The following is a 21,831-nucleotide window of genomic DNA, read 5'->3' as shown; positions in this document are numbered from 1 at the left end:
GTGTTCCAAGCTTGGTTGTTACTTATTTTAAAATGCTTACTGTCCTGGTAAATTACTGAGATTTAATGAGTGTCAGCTTAATAACAGATGTTAAAAAACAGATGAGTTAATGGAACACCCTTTCAGATCAGAAAGGAATGTCTATGTGAAGATGTGAGAAGTTCTGTTTGTGTGCATATGTGAAAAGGGAGACACAACCCTTGTTTCCATTAAATTTCTAGAAGACAAGTTCCAATATTATTGCCTGTTTTTATTTAACTCAAAATAGCTAGTAACAAAAAACATTTCAAAAATATTTCAAATGCTTGAATATTCAGTTATTTTTGGTTGAGAACACCTCATTGCTTACTTATTTCAAACATGTAATGACACAATCAATCACAAAACATAATCTTTAAGTTTGCAGCAACCTTTAAACCTGTATATTCAGATTCTAATAAAAACGACCTAGTTATTAGTTACAATTTTAAATATTTTTCTCCCACACAAAAACTTGTTAAAACTAATAACCATAAATAGGCTCGCTATTAATTAGTATTCAGTGAAATGTCCACCTACAGCACACATATATATGGTACATGTGCTTTTAGCCTTTACTACTCAAACAGCAGATGTTACTAATGTTCAGGGAAGTCACGTACACATTTAAACTTCACTAAATCGCACACGAGGTCAGCGAAAAGGAAAACAGCGCGACACAGTGGCCACGTCCCTCCTGCAAGTCTGCCTGCTCTTCTCCCCTCACGGTCAGCCAGGCCTGCTTCTCACCAGCGACCACCTTGCCGGGCTGAGTGTGATTCTAGTGTTGGAAAAGGCTGTGTTCTTTGTACACAACGGCCCCTGAAAACCACCAGCAATGCCACTTGGTCTTCAAAGAAACCCTGTCTGCGACACCAGAGGGCAGCCTCGATGGGGAGACGTCCAGACTTCCAGCCCGGTGCCTTTCCCAGGCGAGGGCCTTCCTAATGCCCGTTTCCTCTTCTGCTGACATCAGAGGCTGACCCCGAGGTGTGACGGGAATGCAGTGTAACGCAGATCATGTTTCTGAGTTCCACAACACTTGTCCGTATGCTGTGATTTCCAGTTTGTCTTCTTACTCGCACGGAGCTGTGGTTGCCAGCACGTTAGAAGGTACCACACTGGCTGAGAAGACCTGACGTGCAAGCATCAGTGTGTCGAGAGACGGGAACTAAACATCAGCAGAGCTGATCAGCCGAGTGCAGCCCGGGACACGCCTTTCAACGCAGAAATGGTGTGATTAAGCAGAGAACACCTCTGCTTAGTTTGGCCCGGTATTCCCAGGCATCTGCCGGGCTGCCTCCTCCTGGGTTTCAGTTGGCAACTTTATTCCACTTAAACACTCGCCCTTAACCTCATCACTGCCCTGGTTCAGTTTCTATTTTAAAAGCACCATGCTAATGGAAATGTCCCTGCCCTGAATTAAGCCGGGACTGTGAATTTTACCACTAACTCGAGCTGTTATGTCATAGGGTTTAGGTTAATTTGGTAGATATCGATTTCCTTGACTACGACCTGGAAACTTGCTTCAGCTTCTTTGAGCCATGCAGGGATTCTACCTGGGCTGCAGATGAGGGTAAAATATTCCATGGAGCACTCCTTCAATAACCACGTTTGGAAAATCTGAAAAACAAAAGGAAGACGGATTCTCCTCTGTGCACCAATAAAATACAATTGCATTCTGCAGAATTTAATGAGCCAAGGCCTCCCCAAGTAAGGAGTCCACGCGGCCGTGCGGACTGCCTTGTTCGGGAGACACTGTCGCTCATGCTGCTGCAGCCAGAAGCTGCTCTTGCTCCCTCCAGGCACTGCAGGGATGCACGGGCAGATTTGTAACCCATCGATCGAAGGGATCTTCTAATGGCTAATGCTGCTAGGCCCCGGCTCTCTCTCTGAGTGTGTTCTCACTTGGAAGATGGATTACACTGCTGATTCAATTTCTAACAAAATCTCAATACACTTGAAGGAATTCCAAGATTTCTACTGGGAACACTTCGCAGCAGTTTTTCCGTTGTGGTTTACAGCAGCACTTGGTTTGAAGTTGTCTTGAGTGAACTTGTTCTACCACACTGGCTTCCAGAGAGCAGGAAGATGGGAATCTGTCTTCCTAACTTTAAAGCGCAGACTTCCAACAAAAGCCACGCTGTCAGACTTGAAAAATCAGCTGCTTTTGTGTAGGAGACAAAGGTAACCTACAGGTACACACTGCATGGTATCGCATCCCAATTATCACAGCAGGTAAAACGTGAACAGGACCGAGTATTTAGAGCTGAGCCCTTTAAGTGTAGTTATTCTATAAGGAAATTCAGTAATCTGATATTTTCTATGAAAGAAATACGCTTCTGAATTCCTCCTCTATGAAGTACCTGCTCTGTAAGAACCAAGGGTGTTGGGCCTCACTGAGGATGCAGGGAGGCTGCCAGGACGACGAGCTGAGGAAGGCAGCGGGGACGCTGGAGGGGCAGAGCTCTAAGTGGAAACTCTGAGGCAGGAGACTACGTCGCAGCTGGGTCAGAACCAGCAGGAAGGAAGCCCAGCTTTGACTGAACTATAACGAGGAGCTGTGGAGGGATTTTAAGCAGCGTGAGACAGGAAAAGACTGCGTTTTGAAAACACAGCCCTGGCTGCCGACTTGCAGAGCGGACTGAAGCACATCTAAGGCGAACACGAGCAGTTCAGTCACCCGGCTGCCTAAGGAGAGCGTGGTGCCGCATGCGGGAGGGGCTGTGACCTGCGGAGAGTGAGGGGCGCCTCTGGCTTAGGACAACCACAGGGTGACGGTGGAGTTCAGCTGCGGACTGGTAAAGCTGGAGTTCGCTTTGACTCACCAGGAGAAGTCAGGAAGGAGACACAGTGAGAAGTTCACCTCAGCAAGGATTTAATAAGAAGCCTCCGAGTTCCAGATAGCTACTTAACAGTTTCAGGCCTGCAGGCGAGTTTTTAAACTGCCCTGTGCTCTCTTTCTTCAACTGCAAGATGGATTTCCTAACAATACCTACTTTATACTGATGAGGGAAACCAAACAGAGGCCCGGGCCTGGCATACAAAAAGTACCAGTTATGATTAGGCAGCAAGTTCTTCTTTACTGTAAATACAAGTGATAGTCTTGGGCTGTGCCGTGGAATCCACACGCTAGTTTTGTTTTGTTTTATACCGGGGATTGAACTCAGCACCTTGTGCTTGCAAGGCAGGAAGCAGAACCACTGAGCCAAATCCCTGGCCCGCTAGGTATTTTTTATTCTGAGACAGGGTCTTCCTAAGTCATTAAATTGCCCAGTTTGTGCTTAAATTTCGATTCCCCTGCCTCAGCCCCCTGGAGTGCTGGGGTCACAGGCGTGTCATTCACCACTGGTTGTCCAGTCGGTATGCCACACCTGGCCTTCCATTTTAAACTTTGGATTTTGGCTTCCTGGCGTGCCCAACTTAACGCAAGATCCGATACTGCTTGAATTACTAAGAAAACTGTTTTTGCCTTTTTCTAACCCTGACAGATGATGAGAAAGAATATGATTTAGAGTATGAATTTTATTTTTTTTAATGAATGTTTACTGCAAACCTAAAAAAAAAAACAGCAAACAGGTGGAGGGGCTCCCAGAGGCTCCTAAATTAGCAGGGGCACTGGCAGAGGGCTCTGGAGCTGCGTCATTCTGCATGAGGCCTGAGAACTGTGTGCAGACCAGGTTTGAGGGGCGGCAGCAGCAGCTGGCACAGGGGAGGCCCACAAGGGATGTGAGGGCGCTGGCCCAACTGGGTGAGAGGATCTCAGTAGAAACAAGCCAGGCAGACCACAGGCGCCTCGTGCTGAGTGGAAATACCCCTCATGCTTCAACTGCGGAGACGGGGTGGGCAAGACCACAGCGAGGAAGGGGTCAGTAAAGCAGTGTCGTGAGAGGCCCTGCACAGCCTTCGGGGGAGCCGCTCGAGGCGGACAGGGGAAGCCATGGGGAAGGTGTGGAGGAGGGGATGTGGCCAACACCTCGCACGCTGGTGAGAGGGTAAAGAAGGTGGGGCGCAAGGCCGTCCGGGGGTGACCGTGTAACAGGTCACTGAGGCCTTTCGAAGAGTTCTTCCGAATTTCCCAGAAAAATCAAAACTAAGGTAAAAAGTACATGCTTTGCAATCTGGTAAGAGGGACAAAAAGTCTCTTGGCCCCTGATGCTAAAAGCTAAAAGGACTTTTGATTATTCATATTTTATAAGAAGATACTATTTAAATACCAGAACGTCAAAGGCAGACACCCCTCTGACATCGCAGGGATCAGTGTATCTATGAAAACATTTCCATACTGAGTGTTCTCTGGAATGACAGCCTCAGCGCCTTGCTAAGGGACCCAACACAAAAATGTGACATGTGTGGAGTTTCTCTTTAGCTGTAAAGATCTGCAAGAATAGGTCACTGGTATAAACCTTCTAAGACAGCACAAATTTGATTTATGAATGTGGGTTGGCCAAATGCAAGAAAACACACGAGGTGACCGACCCTCTCGTACCTAGCTATTCCTCCCCTAACACCACCCCGTCACGTCGTTCCGTTACTGTCCAGCTGAGCCCCCCACGCCATCAGCAATGCGGACTCCGTACTCTTTCCGGCCCCACACATTTGCCCTGATGTGCGTTTCCCAGAGGCCCCCAGCTCTTGGCCATCAAGCTGGTGGTGTGGCCGTGTTGCTGGGCGCTGCTTACTAAGCTGAATGAAGGCAGCGAAGAGCCGTACAATGTCTCCCTCCTCTGTTAAGCACCCTGGGTGTCCTGTCCACAGCAATCACGCCATTCTTTATATTTCTGCAGGAATTTTGGTCAAGTGCATGAAATATGTGAACAAATAACACCTAGAAAAAGTACTTAGGGAGCCATTTTTAAAAGATAATAATATTTTACAAAATTGCCTACTTAATCTAGGTTGTTAGGAATATGCGATAAATATAACACTGTAGCACGCACACACATGTCAGTCATGGGAAGAGGCTTAAGAGAGGCTTAAGAGAGGACACTCCTCCTCACTCGAAGACCGCACCGGAGGAACGCTGTGGACTTCACAGAAAGGCCGCTGCCTCTGACCAGCAGCAGGGGAGCAGCTCAGCAAAGCAGGGCTGTCCCGGCCACTCTTCTTTCAGCTGACAGCTGTGGGTGACCCAACTGTGTGCCCTTGCCACAGAAGACAGGCCCCCTTCTCTTGCTGGTGACAGGGATTTGCTGTCAGAAACAAGGCATGGCTTAAGCGAGTCCTTCTTCTACTGCCATCCGGTTGCTATGCTATTTAGTGACTCTCAGAGACCATGGCTGAAAATTCACTATCTTCAAAAAGCACAGAACTCGGGCCACAAGACATCCACAAGCCACCTGAGGCTAGGCAGGTCAAGGACCTCTCAGAGTCCTAATTTTCTCACTTAACCAATGATTATATCTATCCTGCCTATTTCAAAGAGTTGTTAAGAAAGCGAGGTAAGTGTGAGGTTGTACTCACACAGAACTGCTCGAGACAGCACTCTTGAAAGGGACTCTGAGGGACCTGAATTTCCCAGCACAGAGACAGGAAACAAGGCTAACATACTGTTATATGTAAATAAACTATATTTAAAATACGCAACCTTAAAATATATATATACACACATATATACTTGGTTGTCAAAGATACTACAATCTAAATGAAAATGGAGATAGAACTGCAATATATATTTTGAGAAAAAAACATGTTTCAGAAGAACTAGAGCCTTCAATTTAAAGCCTGGAATCTGGATAAAAATAGACAGCAGCCCAAATAACACTGCCAAAAAATTAAAGACAATAAATACCTTCCCATCTTACTGCTTCTTACTCTAATTCAAAATGGCCTGGTAAGAGTGAAAGAAAAATTACATTTCCTGCTGAAAGCCTGGCCCCAATTAAAATTCTAAATGTCTCTTACACCAAGAGCACTGGTTTATTGGCAGATTATTAAGCCTTGGACCAATGTCACTCTGTTAGACCTGTATTAAAAACGTGGTTTATGGGGTGCAGGGCCAGATCAGTAAAGAGCTGTTAGCAGATGACAGGTTTGATTACCGCTGGCTGCAGGCAAGACGTATGGATCCCTGAGGAACAGCAGCACCGGCTGGTGGGACAGTTTGCTAGAAAGGTCAAGAACAAGCATGTCAGCATCAGGGGACGACGGTAAACAGAAAACACTACAAACTAGCTTTGAGGGGATCAAACTGCTGTGTGGGGCTGTCTTCAGGCTTATGTATCCTAACAGTTCTGGGGGCGGACAGCAAACACAAGCAGTACAGCAGCACTGCACTCTTCCCCTGCATGCTTCTCTGTGGGGTCCAAGCAGGCAGCAATCTGTACCACACACTGCGGCTGAAAAGTCTTTTCTTCGAAGTTTGGAAATGTGATGGTGAAATAGGGCTCCTGTTCTGTGAGCCCACACGGGGCTCCCGTTCATCAGTCCTCATCATACCTGGCTACTCCTGCAGCTCCCCGTCAAACAGGCACAAGCTTAAAACCAATTTTCAACAAAAGTTTTCACGAAGACTTGACTTTAATGCTTTATCAGGGAAATGGATACCTAGTGAAACCATGAGTCCTGTTTTTGTTCTGTATCACCCCTAGTTGACTAATCCTAGTTCTTACCTTGACTCCTCAGATTCTGTCTCATCAAAAGATCTAAAATTTTCGTAAAAGAAAAGAAGAAAACCAAGTAAGTATAGCCCATGTTTGTGCCAACAAAGAGAACAGCCAGTATTATTACAGCACTGATTTGGGAAGCATTAACACCCCCCCACCTCCGCTGCCTTTGTGCTGAACCACAGCACAGCTGATGACTAGCCTAAGGGATCTTAGGCCAGGAAGACTTGTATTTCAATTTTCCTGGAGATCACTATAAAATACTAAAGTTTCAATACTACTTTGGGGCTTGTACAATGGATAGACTTCACTCACTACTGTTTCTAATGTCTCTTTCTCTCTTCTTAAAATACAGAGCTGTATGAGTCTAACCTCGCTTAAACACATTCACGTAGGCTGGAGCTGAGCGCACTGACACCGTAAATAGCTAAGTGTGGCATCTAGTTCTGTTCTGGGGCCAGTGGTGCGGCTCTGGTGAGGAGCTGTGACAGGTGAGCCCAGCCTCTCCTCTCACAGCGGCCAGGACTTAGGAGGACTCCGGCTGTGCCCAGTGTGATGGTACTGTAGTTAGTGTAGTTCCTTCTGGATGGGCTGCAGGCAGGGGGAGTCAGTCAGATGCCCGCTCTGGCTGGGATTTGTGCAGATTCCTTCCCTGCCGGTGGATTTACTCTGCAGGGATGCTGCTCACTGCCTGCAGAGGCTGGCTAAGCCCAAGGCATGAGCTCACAGCTGTGTAAGTGGCTCGCTGTAGGTTCTTCAGGAAAGCTTTTCCCAACCATGGTGCTGAGACCTCTGGCTCCGTGGTAGACAGGGAGCAGGGCCCAGCTGCCAGAGGTTCCTGAGGAAGAAGTAGCGGGACAGTGGCGAAAAAGGGCTGGCACTGGAAGGCTTGGGTGCCACCAGCTGTAAGGCAGAAGATCTTGAGAAAGACACTGAATTCCGGTGTCTCTGTTTATCCAACTACAAAGTAAGGTGAGTCGGGTGAAATCATCCCTAAGGTCATTTATGTCTTTAAAATTATATGACGCAGAACACCAAGGGGATATGGACTTGGCTCAAGTTCACACAAATAAATAGTCCCTAAGCGAGATACTTAGGTTCATAATTGCCATCATGTAACTTCACCTACGCAGCAGCATAATTTAAAAGGTCATTTCTTTATGTCTAAACATGAATTACTGTGTGTTGGCCACTTGGGCCACAGGACGGGGATGAGCACTTGGGAGGAATTCTGACGACAGGCAGGGGGCGAGCAAGTGCTGTCCCGACCCGAACATGGGGTGCGGCTGGCCCAGTTCTCATGGCACCTCTCTAGGGCACTTTTCAGACTAATCAGTTATTGTAAAATAATTTAAAACACACACCCAATACGTAAACAACAATTCTTACCCACAACTTTCTGCCTTTGGTAGAGAGGGTAAGTGTCTCACGTTTAGGAAATCAAGAAACAGCTTTGGAAGTTCTTCATTTTCTAAAATGACAGCCTGCGAAAGAAAAAAACAGCAAAAAACAAGAACAGAGTTAGAAACTGAAGTGAAGTGCACCAGACAATCAATCAAAGGCATTATACCAAAAAGTCACAAATGTCCATCAAGTCCTCGCCAGCAACACTGTTCACGAGCACGACAAGGCGTGGTCCCCAATCCACCCCACCAAGGATCCCGGTGGGCACGTGAGCTGGGAGCACCAGCAAATGCCGCATTCTCCCAACCCTTCACTCCGCCAGCATTTACAAAGCACCTCCTGCACTGCAGAGATGGAGCAAAGCACAAGACCGCGGAGAACCAGCCAGATGGAGTCCCCGCCCTCATGGAATTCTAATCCAGAATAGTTCCAAATCTGGGTGCATCGACTTTATTGCTTAGATACGTAAATCACGTTTTCCTTAGTGATAAAACAGTCTGGTGTATCTGAATGTCTTTCCAAGAGAGGTTACTGCTGCTTAAGAAATACTATATGCAGTTTTTCTAACTAAAAGCTTTAATCAAACCCCTCAGCTATCACCTGTTTCAGTCCTAGGATCAACTGACATTTATTGCCATTTGGACAGCTCCACTTAAAGGGTCAGTAACAACTTTACTGCTAAGTGTAAATCAGTGCATATGTTGAAAAAAATCTGTAGTGTTGTTCATTTAAAGGGCTCTGCTAAATAGCTGGCATAACGGGATAACCACGCTAGTCGGAGATCCAAATTGTGCAATTTCAAGCAGAAATCCTATCGAGCTATATAGAACTCTATAAAACTATAGAGTGCATCTTCATCTCTACTTTTTAAAAAAGAATCTGCCACAGCGTTTGAACTGATTATATACTGCTGCCTCCCCCTCCTATTTCTGTCCTATTTACCCCAAAGACCATGGAAGTCTATGTAACAATCTTTGAAACCAGTACAGCTATTCTGAGGGGTCCTTTTTTTCTAACTTACCACGGACAAGTTACTTTTTCCCCCCAGCAAGTACATGTTATTGAAAGAACAACGAGAATTTATGGGGAAGAATCCACAAAGCTAACTGGGAACATAAGCAGGTATTTAAGGTAACATAAATGACAAAAGTCAGGTCAAACTATGGGAACGTAAGTGTGTGGAATATCTCGTTTTTAGCCATAATTTCACGTTGCGGTGCCCTGTGTCTGTCCGTAAGGCTTTGGAGCCCCGTTACCCAGTCCAGGACAGACACGGTTGTACGAGGCACACACACGCTGCGGTCCTGCCAGGCTGAGCTCTGTGTCACTGGTGACCAGCCTCCTGCTGCTCAGTGTCTGGAGAGGGCTAGAAGCCGTCTGAGGCCGGCACTGTTCCTCACGCAGCCCACTGTACTGCCCGAAGGTATGGTACAGAAGAGGAGAAGACTGCCTGGGGGTTCTGCGGTATTCACTATGCATTTCCTGGACATGGGTCCAGTGGGAAGTCAACACACACAACAACTTGAATGTGACTCAGAGGGCAGTGATATAGAATCAAAATTCTATGCCATTCTCTGAATCTTTTCTCATCCATCCATCAACATTATATGTAATAGTTTTTCTTTCCCTAGTTATGAAAATAGAAAAATGAAAAGTTCAATAAAAAGAAACAACTGTGTCCATAGGCATAACTTTATCCTACTTCAGTGAAATTTCCCTGCAGTCATTTCACCTCCATTTAAATTCTATGGACCCAAAGGCGTTTTCTGGGTGCTCAGAGGTTATTTCAATGCCCACAATACAAAAGTTCTAAGAATCAAGACACATATAAAGCTCCAGGATGTTCCTAGACATCTGCTTAAGAAGATGATTCAATACCTATTTGAATTTTAAAAATCTGAATGTATTTTGGAGCTGTTCAAGTGGGCAACAGTTTCATCTATGTAAGCAGTAGCTTTCAGATAAAAAAAAAAAGAAGAAGGGGGTGGCAACATTCTTACCTCCACCCCCACCTTTTTAAAATCAATTAAATCCATAACAAGTGTGGGACACTGTTGATGACCCGGATCTTCGGACAACGTCATCCCTCACTGTAGTATGGAGTGAGACATCTCTGCAGTGCTCAGGGGTTACCTCGGCTTTATTAATGCAAGATTTAGGGAATTTTAACAAGGTGAATTGTTTACTTGCCTTGACAGATTGGCTTACAATGCACTGGCTACATCTACAGCATGATCATTAATGACAAAAGACAGGCAAAAAGCTGTTCACACCGCAATACAGGGATGGGAATTAATCCTGCTCAGCCTCCCCAGAGTTCTCCAAATAGATGATCACATGGTTTTAGGTAAGAGATGCTGGCAAAAAGGAAGAGAGATAACTCCTCCAGAAACGTGTGAGTATTAGTTTTTGTTCCCTGAATACTCTCAATTAATAATTTCCAGAAAACAATGACCAAAATGTTCTTTAGGACTTGCAGTATAAGAAAGGCAGCGTGAGGGGCTCAATTACAGTAGGAATGTTTCCTAAACTCCACGCAGAAAACTTGTACAAAAAGAATTAATGCTCAAGTCCAAACAGAGATGAAGGGCAACACCGCACGATTTACCTAACTTAATGTAATGTAGGATGTAACGACTGTCATTATGTACACAGAGATGCAAAAGAAGGATTAAATTACTTCAGTCTTTCAGTTCATAAACACATGATCTCACTCAGGAGCGCTGGAACAGTGAAGAGTGGCCTCGGAACTGCTCCATTTACATCTTCTTCCACTCTTGGAAAGCGTTGCTAGGCTCAACAATGCCTCCTGGAAGCTGTGCTCTGCCTCATTTCATACCCTCGGGACCCCGTCTCGTTTAAATCACTCAAGTTTATTCCACAGATAGGCTCTTTTAAAAAGTCACAGTTTTGCACATTAAATCTCCTTAGGTTCTCTCTCTCTCTCTCTCTCTCTCTCTCTCTACTGGGGAACTGAACTTGAGTCCTTGCACTTGCGAGACAGGCAGATGGCAGAACCACTGAGCTAAATCCCCAGCCTCCTTGTCTTTATTTCTTATAAATCTTCAATGTTTAGTCACTTTCATTCTTCAGAGAGGCAGTGTGGTATACAGTTAAGTATGTGGGCTTTTGAGCAAGACCTGGACTTGAATCTTTCCTACCTACCTTTTAGGGTCCATGTGAAGATTAAATAAGATGCTTCCAAGAGACTGTGCATAGAATAACTCAGCACTCGAGAGGTACTAATAACCTCTCCTTTAAGGGTTTTGTTGCATCAATTGCCAACAACCTGCTTTATTCATTTTGGAGTCTGGATTGTTGTCCATGTAGTAAACAGAGCTTCTGAGCCTGTATGATGCGCTGATTCTTTTGAAACCTGGAAAAGAGCTGAATACCTTGCTTGCAAAAAGCTACACGTCAATATGCCATTGTGCTTTCAGAGGTGGGAGGTTCTCAAACGCTGACGGCCCAGTGAAGGCACCTGCCTTAGTTCAGCCATGGCAGTCACACTGCTGGGCGCTCTGCCGGGCTTCTGCTGTGCGCCAACCCCCACAAAGGACACACCAGCCTTCCTGTTTGTTTTCCACTTCTTTGTCAATTAAAACCCCACCGGGGTGTGTGCTGCCCTTGCTATTAGAATTCATTAAGGCTTTTGACTCTGGCTGCAGCTGAAAATATATGCCTGGCAGTGAGCTACAAGAGTAAAGGAGTCTTCATCTCATGACCCAAAAGTTACTGCTTTACCAGTTCTAGAAAGCAGATCATATGTACAGCTCCTGCACCTTCTACACATATGCCAAAAACACAACATTCAGTGATGTGCAGGATCCCAAACTGGCGAAAACTGTATGGCAAACATGATTACGAGCTCTGTTACTGCAAGGTGTGAGTGCAGCTGAGAAGACCCGCCGGCTGGCCACACCTGTCCGGTGAGAGGCCCAGGGAGCAGGCCTATCTGATTCATCACCTTGGACCTGGTGATAAAGTTCCACCAAATGTCACTCAGCCCATTCCTAGACACAAACAGCTGCATGGCCCAGCTCCGGATATATTCGGAAGGCATCAGAACTCAGAATGAAAGTGACACACTGAAGCCAAGCTAGAAGGAAGCCCCATTGAACTTTACAGGTATAAGCGCTGAGTAAAATATGAGAACAGGCAGAATTCATTGTCCAGAGGGCGTCTGTTCACCACAGTGCTGTGGTCTCGAGAGGAGCCCAGCAAAGCAGTGCTGCTCCTACACCAGGTGCCAGATAAAGCAGTCACCACAGAGCTCCTGCTGCACTGAGCTGCAAGTCCCCAAAGAAAGAGAAGCTGGGACAGATGCAGGAAGAGCCACAGGCAAGTGACCAAAAGATTTCAGCTCCCACAGAAGAGAACATCTAACACCAAGCATGGAATAAGGCAGCCAAGGGTCAAGGGGAAGGATCTTCAAGGTAACTAACTGCTGTCACGGAGGAGGCCGCTCTGCTGAAACGAGAGCAGAGCACTGTCCCCAGACCGGGCAGGAATTCTGTCTCCACCGAAGCTGTTCAGTAAAACTAGCAAAAGCGCCACGCGTGGGGTGAAGAGGCAGCATGGCGCAGCTAGGTAACTCGGGCCCTCCACACACACGCAGCTGGGAGATGCTCTACAGGTACCAGAAAAGGCACTGAGGAAATTTCCATCCAGGTTATCACTCGGAAATGCATTACAATAAAAACTGGATTATTATTAATATGGCCTAAGGAAAAGATTAAATCCAAGTAGTGTTAACAAGTGTGTGACAGGCAACGTGACATGCTCGGTATTACCACACCTGACTCCACGGGGCAGTGGAGTGGGCTTGTCAGATGCAAAAGCAATTATTTTTATTCATACAATATTACTCACTTTCATAAGAATAAATCACCTTCTATAAAGTAGACTAGACATTCCCTCAGCAAAACCACTCTAAAAGATAAATGGAAGAAAATTTCATAGTTTACAAAAGCATTTATAAAAAGTTGCCCGAACATGGCAGGAAAACAACATCACCGCTACCCATAGCTACCGGAAGCTCAATGTTTACTCCCAGAGAAATGTCTTTTTTTATCGAAAAGGTGCAATTATCATCATGTAACACATATTGCAAAATCCCGATTTTTCTACCTTATCAGCTTTATAAAATCACGTTCCCAAAGGACACCATTGATTAGTTGCACATGTTCTTTCTATGACATCCCAAATACTTAATTGTCAGTTATCTTTTCTTCCTCAGTAAGTAAAATGTAGTCACAAAATTACAGAGGGACTTGTTCCACCTTAACCTTCATGAGATGCCATCATGCAGCAGAAAACACTGATAAAATATCACAGGATAACGCTGTCTGACAAGGGAGACATATAAACACTGTAATGATTTCCCACGAGTTTCCATTTGAGAAAATTGTCACTACGGCGAGCATAAATGGTGACACATCTCCACCGAGGACACAGGGAAATCGAACACTGGCATTCTAGTTAGGTCCAAACCTCCCCGGCAGCCAATTATAACAGGAACGGAACGTCTTGCTGAAAACTTGGACAAGACCGCTTCGCTAACCTTCCAGCGTCACTGCACAAAGCCGTGCTGTTTTCACCAATTTGATCCTTTTATTCTCTTTCCCCCACACACACTCGTCTTCCCCACTGTCTATCGAGGCTGCTACACACTGTTGGGAACCTCTGTGTCTGAAAGGCCAGGTTACAGAACTGAGTCAGGGGTTTACAAGAGTCCCTGGAGCCCTTTCCCACTCTATCTAGTTTGCTTCAAAATGTCTAATTTCTGGGGTGACAAAGTTCACCATGACAGTTTTTCCTCTCTACCAAGAAAAATGCTTCATACCATACCTACTTCAGGGGTGCTGCTACGAACGGGGAGGGAGAAAATCAATACCCTCACTGCAGTGAGCGCCACCCTCCAGGGCCCGTCTTCCAGGCCCCCACTTCCCAGCACTTGCTCACAGTTTTGCGAAATCAGCCAGGACAGTTCTCAAAGCAACACAAAAACTCAGCCAATAAACAAAATCAGGGTAAAGGGATGGGACCTTCCAAACACAGCACAACTTGTTCAAAGGCATGGGGAAGGGGAGAGCCAATATTAGGAGAACTGAGAGGTACCAGAGGAAGTAATGAAGCTAAGCAATAAAATGGGAGAACTCCCGCACAGGTAGGTAGGGCTTCTGGGTCCTGCGGAGTTTGCTTTTTTTTTTTTTTTCCTCAGTGGATGTGGGGAACACTGAGTGGTCTTGTATGGATGGGTGGTGGCTGGAGTTTCTAGGTGTCCAGGACACAATCTGATTTGTATTTTGACTGCATCTGGAGCAGCAGTTCCAGTCCTCAGGGCCCATGAACATGGATTCAGTCCACTCTTCGGCTGTCTCTAAATACTTAACTAATGCAATGAGTTGATTCTAATGACTACATTTTTCACTTCATATCTGGTTCCTTTTCAAATCTACCTGTTCTGTTTTCTTAGATTCTTGTTCTTTTCTTTTGTATTCCATTATTTTAAACAAGTTTTGGTTTCTGTTCAATTGTTCGTTTTACTTGAATGTCTTGGGATCTAATCCTGCCGGACTCTTACAGCTTTTATTTTCTTCTGTGTTTTGTAGTTTTGGTTCAAGAGCTTGTGTTTAGCAGAGATTCATCTGCAGGAATCCACTCTAGGCCAAGTTCAAAGTAGGTTCCTCCTGAAAGATTTTGCTTCTGCTTCTAAGAAGCAGATCTTTGGAATCCCAGGGATATATTCAACTTTGAGTCAATGACTATTTTACTTTCCCAGACTGGCACTTCTGAGATCATACCAATACTAAAAACACAAGCCTTAAATTCTTAGAAAACATTGTTAGGAAGTACTAGGAAAGATTTTGTCCATACTCAATGGATTTTTCACACCCAGTGACTTCAGTGGCTTATGGACATAGGGAAAGTTAAGCCTGGTCATTAATTGTGATTCAGGAAAAGATAGTAGAACTTACGTTTTCCTTTTACAATTACAACATACAAAAAATTATCTTTTCTAGTGCTTAATGTGTGAAATTACATGTATATAATTTATTATTAAATGTATATCGCAGTGTTATGCTAAAACACTTTTACATGATAAAGATGCATAGATAAAGCCATACTCTGATTATAGTGTGTTAAGGAGTTCATGACTGGCAGTCAGGCCCTCTAGCCAGCCAACCTACTTGAAACAGCCTATCTTATTGTAGTTCACCCTGAGGCAAAGCAAGTGAAGGCGTCCACTGTCACTGGAAATGTTCCTCCCACCTCTTCTCAGTCCAAATTATCCTCAAGTTTTAGGTGAAGCCGTACTTCCTTTGTAAACTTTCCCCAAACTCTCAAGTTGAGCTAAGTTATCTTTTATTATAAAATAATGGAATCATTTTATGTGATGTGATAATTAATGTTGGGTTGAATCATATTAACTGTCAATAATTTTAATCTACCAAGTATGGCAATGTTGTGCGGTTGATAACAATAATATCTAATGTCCATCCTGTGCCACAGTCCTTATCAGATTTAATTCTCATTAATTAAATGAGCCATTATCATTATCCAGATTCTACATATGAGACTTCGGGGCTCAGCAAGACTCAACGACCTGTGAAAAATTCTCAGGGGTAAAGTGACACTCTCAAGGGGTATCTAGGGCTCGCTGGCTGTGATCACCATTCACATGGGTATTCTGACTCACTTACTCATTCACTTATTTTCCAAACATTTACTGTCATCTCCTTGGAATATTTTACCTTTGCCAATACATACTTTTCTACTAAAGTTATAAATTTGATTTATACCACAGATACATTTAAGGAAGCCACTGAAATTGGCTTCTTTAAAATTCAATCCTGATTTTCCTTGGATTTTAAATTTACCTCGATATCTCAACATCTTAATATCTTCTTACAAGTATATAGACTTTCAGAAAACCAAAGGCAGTAATATTTTTTATCTCTACCAAAAACTGAAAACAAAAGAAATTGGTCTTATAACATTTTAAAATTTCTTTTGATCCGCTTAATTTTTTCCAAGAATAAAATTATTTAAAGTTATATTTTTGGGCTGGGACAGTAGATCAATGGTAGATTACTAATCTAGCATATGTCAGGCTCTAGCTTTTAATCCCCAGCACTGCAAGAAAAATTTTTAAAGTCATATATTGGGCCAAGCATTTAGCTCAGTGGCACAGTGCCTGCCTGGCAAGCAGGAGGTCCTGAGTTCGATCCCCGGCACCAAAAAACAAATCAAAACAAACAACAACAACAACAAAATCCCCCAAACCAGTTATATGTTATACACATTTGATGTGTTTAAATTACCTATATGTTGAACAAAATGTGCCTCAGCTATACATTGTAGATAACATCAGAATTTAGGAGACATGTTCTTAACGATTCAATAGAAAAAAAATTCTACAAGCAATTATAAACTAACTATTTACCTGTAAATCAGAACTAAGATCAGGGGACTAATGCAGTTGAATAAAACAGTGTGTTGCAAAGCAAACTAAAACCGATTTAGTAATTCAAATTATGTGGAAAGGCACTAATTTAAAATAAATTATAGAGTATGTTTATGGAAGTACTGTCTTATTAAAGAAGAAATAGAAATCACAACTAGGCTTGTCAGATGGCTGGAGGTAGCCTCAGGAGACTGGATTTTAATGAAAGATTTACAATTAGCACGGCCCGTGTGTGTCGGTGAATTGATGTTTTTAAAGTGCCTGAAAACAATTTGCCCTCTCAAGTCCCTCACACATCCTTCTGACCACTTAGCTGACTCCTCTGGCTTGTCTGGCATTCTCTTCCAGTATGTACTGCACACCGAGCACAGCTGGGTCTCAAGTGGTAAGTAAACAAACTAGCCTTATGAGGCATATGCATACCTATGGCACTACGGTTAAGACGTAGTCCATTGGGCTAGCGTTTTTTTAAATGAAGACTTCCAAAACCACTTCGCATTTGGCATAAGCCAGGTATAAACTCTGCATGTAGGCACCTGTTTAAATGCTAGAGTATATTATACAATGAATGATTTGCATCAACTTAAGAACATGAACACAGTAGCAAATGTCTAAGCTGTGTGAGAAGATGTACAGCAATACAGAGAATGAAAAGTGGCCCTGTGAGCTTGCTCGTAAGCCTAAAATAAAAACATCTACATAGAAAATAATGAAAGGTGGGAGGAGGCGCTTGGCTTCTTTGCTACAACAAAAACATGCAGTCAGTGAAATCACTCAGACACAGCTAAGTTGATAACGCCAAGGGAGACAGACTGACTGCAGAGAGGTGAGAAGTTAGGCCTGTGTGGGCATGGCTGACACCTGTTCTCTGAGTGCTTGGAAAAGTATCCCAGTCCTTCTTCCCCATGGAGCTCTACAATAAATCTCCCGTACCTTGGAGTTACGGCATGGACAGTTATTCAGGGATCTATCGCGACGTGAGCTCCGCCCGCGCCTGGGAGCTGTAGGGATGTTCCCGGCCTTTCCCCAGGAGGCTCAGATGTCCCCACAAAGCAGGCACAGGGCGATCACACGGGTTCTGCCGAGCTTGCGCAGGTGTTTTGTCTGCTCTGCCACTGGAGGCTGTGGTGCAGACTGACGGAGTCTACTCAGGATCGAGGCTCCCTTCGTCCTCGGTAACGGAACACTGATTGTGTTGGGGTGGATGGCAAGTTGTCACATTAAAACAAGCGAACAATAATAACACAGACCAGTGAAAACATCCTCTCCTCCCAACACTGCCCAGCTCCCTTGGACTACGGCGGATCTGGCCGGTGAGACGCCAGCGAAGTCACACCAGGAGGAAGATCCACAGCTTCCCAGAGCGGCCGGCCAGGCTCCAGTGGCCTCTACGAGCCTTTCCTCCTCCTCTTGCCCCAAACATGGGCACGATCTTTACTACTGGCTACTGTGAAGAAGAGGTCAAAAGAATTAAAATTTCTAATCCTTGGTAATCTTGAACCAATAGCTCAAACCTACAGCTACTTACTGCTGTACTTCTCAACACCTGAAAGATAAACCTCAGTTCCAGTTAAGTCCTTTTTGGGGGATGTTGTTATCCTTTTTAAAGAAACACAAGCCCCTATGGGCCCCTTAGCTCTGCAAAGTGTGAAGTGCTGTTCTGGCCATACAACAGAATACTGGGTGAAATATTTAAAGGGGGTTGGGGGAGAAAGAGAGAGAACAATATTGTGATATTCTATTTTAAATATACCACATTAGTACTAGGTAGAATGTTTGGGGAAAAAGGAAAAAAAAACCCAAAACCTTGATATTCTGTTCTTAATTTACTACTTTAAAAAGTCTATAATATATGAAAAATGAAACAGTAACTAATTTCATAATACTTTGTGCCATCATAAAAAGCAAGAAAAGCACCAACACATGAAAAATGTGTATGCCTCACTCAGAAGGTGCCAGGAACACATATTTTAAGACAGTAAAGGAATCAAGCTCATCATTAATGAGATGAGACTAAATAAGGAAAAATGTAAGCTGCCTATATGGAAAAATTTCCTCCTGAGTTGGGTCTTTTAAACAAATCATAGACAGTATCCCCAGGGAAATGGAGTGTTTCGTTAAACTTATTTTACAAAAGACTGTCCAGATCACTTCAAAATGAGCCAGAGGGAACAATTTAGCACTGGCTGGTGGGAGAGGAGACAATTCTACTTTAATAGGTTGTTTCAATCACATATTTTATGATCTTTTAACAACTTTCTATAAAGAACAATTAAAGGGAAATAGCAAAGATTTACACGAATATTTTAGCAGGTTAAAATGACGCCATATATCTATCTTAAAGATCTTACATAAGTCTGAGGGAAAAACATTTATTTTTGAAAAAAAAAAAATAAAGGAAGCAGCCAGGAGCAATGCTTCTGGGGTGTTAAGGTGACATTTTGGGGTTAATTTCATTTCCCTGCTTCTGTCTGTCCCTGGGTAGAGCTGCTGAGGAGCCAAAAATCACCCCAGGGGCAGAGGCTTGGGAGATGCAAGGGACCTCCAAATACCATGGAGAGAAGAGCACCTGAAACCTCGACAGTCCCTGACCACTCCAGGCAGCAGCCGTGCAACCTGCCCCAGGGAGCACCTGTTTGGCCACCCTGACCCAGCTGGTCCCACCGTGCCCCAGAGCAGGGCCCGGCAGACGGCTCCCACTTCCTCCAGTGCATTTCTCTGCCTGTCTTACCAAGGGTCAGTTGGTGCCATCACCCAGGGGCCACCAAAATTCGAGTGAAATTGTATTCGTATTTTATAGTTACTGAGACATGATAGGTTTGGTTCATAAGACTTGTGTGAATTGCATGTGCTCGTTTAGCTTTAAACTGTTTAAAATTCATTGTAGGCCAGTTTGTACCTCTGTGTCTCAGTTTCCTCATCTGTAAGTAGGGCCAGCAATAGCATGTGACGCAGAGCTGGAGACTCACGCCTGACGACTTGCTGCAGCGCCCGGTGCACAGTAATAATCTACCGTGGAAGCTGAATCATTTTAACAGCTGACATAAAGGGAACATATTCTCAAGTGTTTTTACTTATATCACGACTAACTTCTCTTTAAAAAGCTTGTGTTTTGTACACGACCCAACAATGCTTTAACTTCCTGGCCCCTTCATGAATGCACGCAGGCCAAAGACAGCATTTTGCTCTGAGGACGTTTTTGTTGGGTTTTGTTTGTTTTTTGTTTTTACGCAGAACTCATTTAGGGCTCTTTCGGGTTCTACCTTCGTGAGCATCCAGGAGACTCAGACACCGCCCAGCTCTGCTGCCCGAAGCTCCTCTGCACACCGGCGTCGTGCACCACCGTCAGAGACCCGCCGCTCCCTCACTTCCCGCAGCTCCCTAACTTTCCTGAGCTCCTCGTCCAGCTGAGACTCCAGGACCCACCACCGGATGATTCCCAGATGTTGCTGCCCCTTCCCTCTGCTGTCCTCGGGATGTCCATGTTGGGCTGAAACCCAGCAAACTCTTATCTCTTATTTGCGCCTCAAGCCAAGCTGCTAACACAGTGAGAAAATCATACAATCTGACATCTCCACCTAATTTTTCACAGTATCTCCAACTCAGAATGTCCAAAGGAAAACACTATGTTCTCAAACAAAAAATGTCCACTTTATCTCCCATTGCCTTCCCCATGTAGCAAACGCTAGCACCATCCACATTCCCAGCTGCCCAAACCGGAGAGCCTGCTCCCCTGGCACAAGCTCCAATCCCCCCGCCGGGAAAGCTGCTGCCCCATCTGCACGTTCCCGCCTTCTTCCATGTGAGGCAGTTCAGGCCCCTCTTTCTTAGGTCTCAGCTTAAACGTTACATCACAGGTACCTCTGCGGCCCCCAAACCCAAGCTCTCTCACTCTGATAACCTTTTTCTTCCTCCCTTATTTCCTTCAGAGCACTTGCAACTATTTCATGACACATTTCCTTGGGTCTTGGCCACTCGAGTCCAGCTCCAAGAGGGCAAGGCTGAGTGTACCTCACTCACCACAGCTCCCCGGCATCCAAGACAAGTGTGAATGCAAACCCAACAAAGGTAAATACAGAGAAGGCACATTTATAAAGAGAGGGTTACAGCTGAAGTCTTTTGATAGAATTTTGTTTTGGAAGGTAACAAGGGCCACCACCACCAAAAACGGTACTTGACCAAAAGCAGCTGGAGGCCTAGTCTGCAGGAGTCCTGATGTAAGGATTTAGACAGGCAGAAAATTAAGGAAGGGATTTCCTAAGGAATGCCCGCAGATCCTGGGTCACTTGCTTCTCGAGACCACCTCTGAGTCAGACAAGCTCAAGAATGCTTCATGGATGAGAAAATGGACTTGGAGATGTTCACTGACTTCCAACCTTAATAAAGCCCAGTCAAGTCCTTCAGGGTGGACAATGTCAGCCTCATGGGGAGGGGGACGGAGACCCAGGTCTGCACTCTTTCCCTGAGTGCTCAGGGATTCTCCTCTCATCTCCTTCGGGTTCTTTGAGGGTCAACTGCTTTCCCTTCACCATCCAGCCCGAGGCGGATCCACAGCCCCCCAAATCTCTCCAGCATAGCCACGCTGTGCCTGATTGTGTACAAAGAGTCAACCAACAGGGTCATGGGACTTGACGTGTGCCTTGTAAGACACCAACAAAAGAAGCCAAACAACAGAACAGTGGTGGTCTCATTTGGCGTCAGAATTGTTCTGACACCTGAGGAAGTCCCTTTTGGACCCCTTTATTGAGTTCATTGCAATATAAATTTCAGGATAAAATGGGAAACTGGAAACACCCTTGTTTAGTACCCTTTTTAACACACATGGGAAAAAGCAGTTGAAAAACAACTAGCATAATTTGTCTTTAATTTTTAAATCTTGTAAGTGCTAAAAGCTAATGTTAAATTTTCAAACATTTTCAAATTTTTTTTAAAGCAGCCAATCGTGTCTTCATTTCTGTAAGGGGAATGGAGTACACCTTCGCCGTGAGAAAACGATTAAGTCAGACAGAAAACTGGGCTCGTCTGCACTACACCCCAAGAATGCAGAGAGGAAGCCTCCCAACTGTGATAACTCTGTGCTTTGTTTCACTGCTATTTCCTTCTGAGGGTTTTTGGGTCAGAGTAAACTCTTGAGGACTGATCTGACATTCCCTTTGAAACTAATTACATTAAACAGCAGGTGCCCACTTCAGGTCTGAGCAGGAGAATGTGAGACACTCAGGGAAGTCAGTGCCCTTGGGGTTAACACTCTCATTTTTGGGAGCTTCTTTAAGCTTAGGTATCCTCCACTCCACTAAGTGTGTCATCTGTATAGAGATAAAAGATGGATCAATC

The 21,831-nt window shown here is 44.6% G+C and overlaps 1 protein-coding gene across 1 annotated transcript in view; it reads right to left on the bottom strand.

The window, feature by feature from the left end:
* Positions 1 to 828: 828 nt before the first annotated feature.
* Snx24 (sorting nexin 24) overlaps positions 829 to 21,831 on the bottom strand; it is a 143,989-nt gene continuing 122,986 nt past the window's right edge. The window contains exons 5-8 of the mRNA XM_033765471.1: positions 8,013 to 8,107; positions 6,630 to 6,662; positions 6,060 to 6,124; positions 829 to 1,641 (exon numbers count right to left, since the gene is read on the bottom strand). Coding sequence (XP_033621362.1) covers positions 1,574 to 1,641; positions 6,060 to 6,124; positions 6,630 to 6,662; positions 8,013 to 8,107 — 261 coding nt within the window. The 3' untranslated portion in view covers positions 829 to 1,573. The remainder of the gene's footprint in view (positions 1,642 to 6,059; positions 6,125 to 6,629; positions 6,663 to 8,012; positions 8,108 to 21,831) is intronic.

Source organism: Fukomys damarensis, unplaced genomic scaffold, assembly GCF_012274545.1.
Source record: "Fukomys damarensis isolate Sample0158 unplaced genomic scaffold, DMR_v1.0_HiC HiC_scaffold_3, whole genome shotgun sequence".
NCBI lineage: Eukaryota > Metazoa > Chordata > Mammalia > Rodentia > Bathyergidae > Fukomys > Fukomys damarensis.
This window is presented reverse-complemented; position numbering and strand designations above follow the sequence as displayed.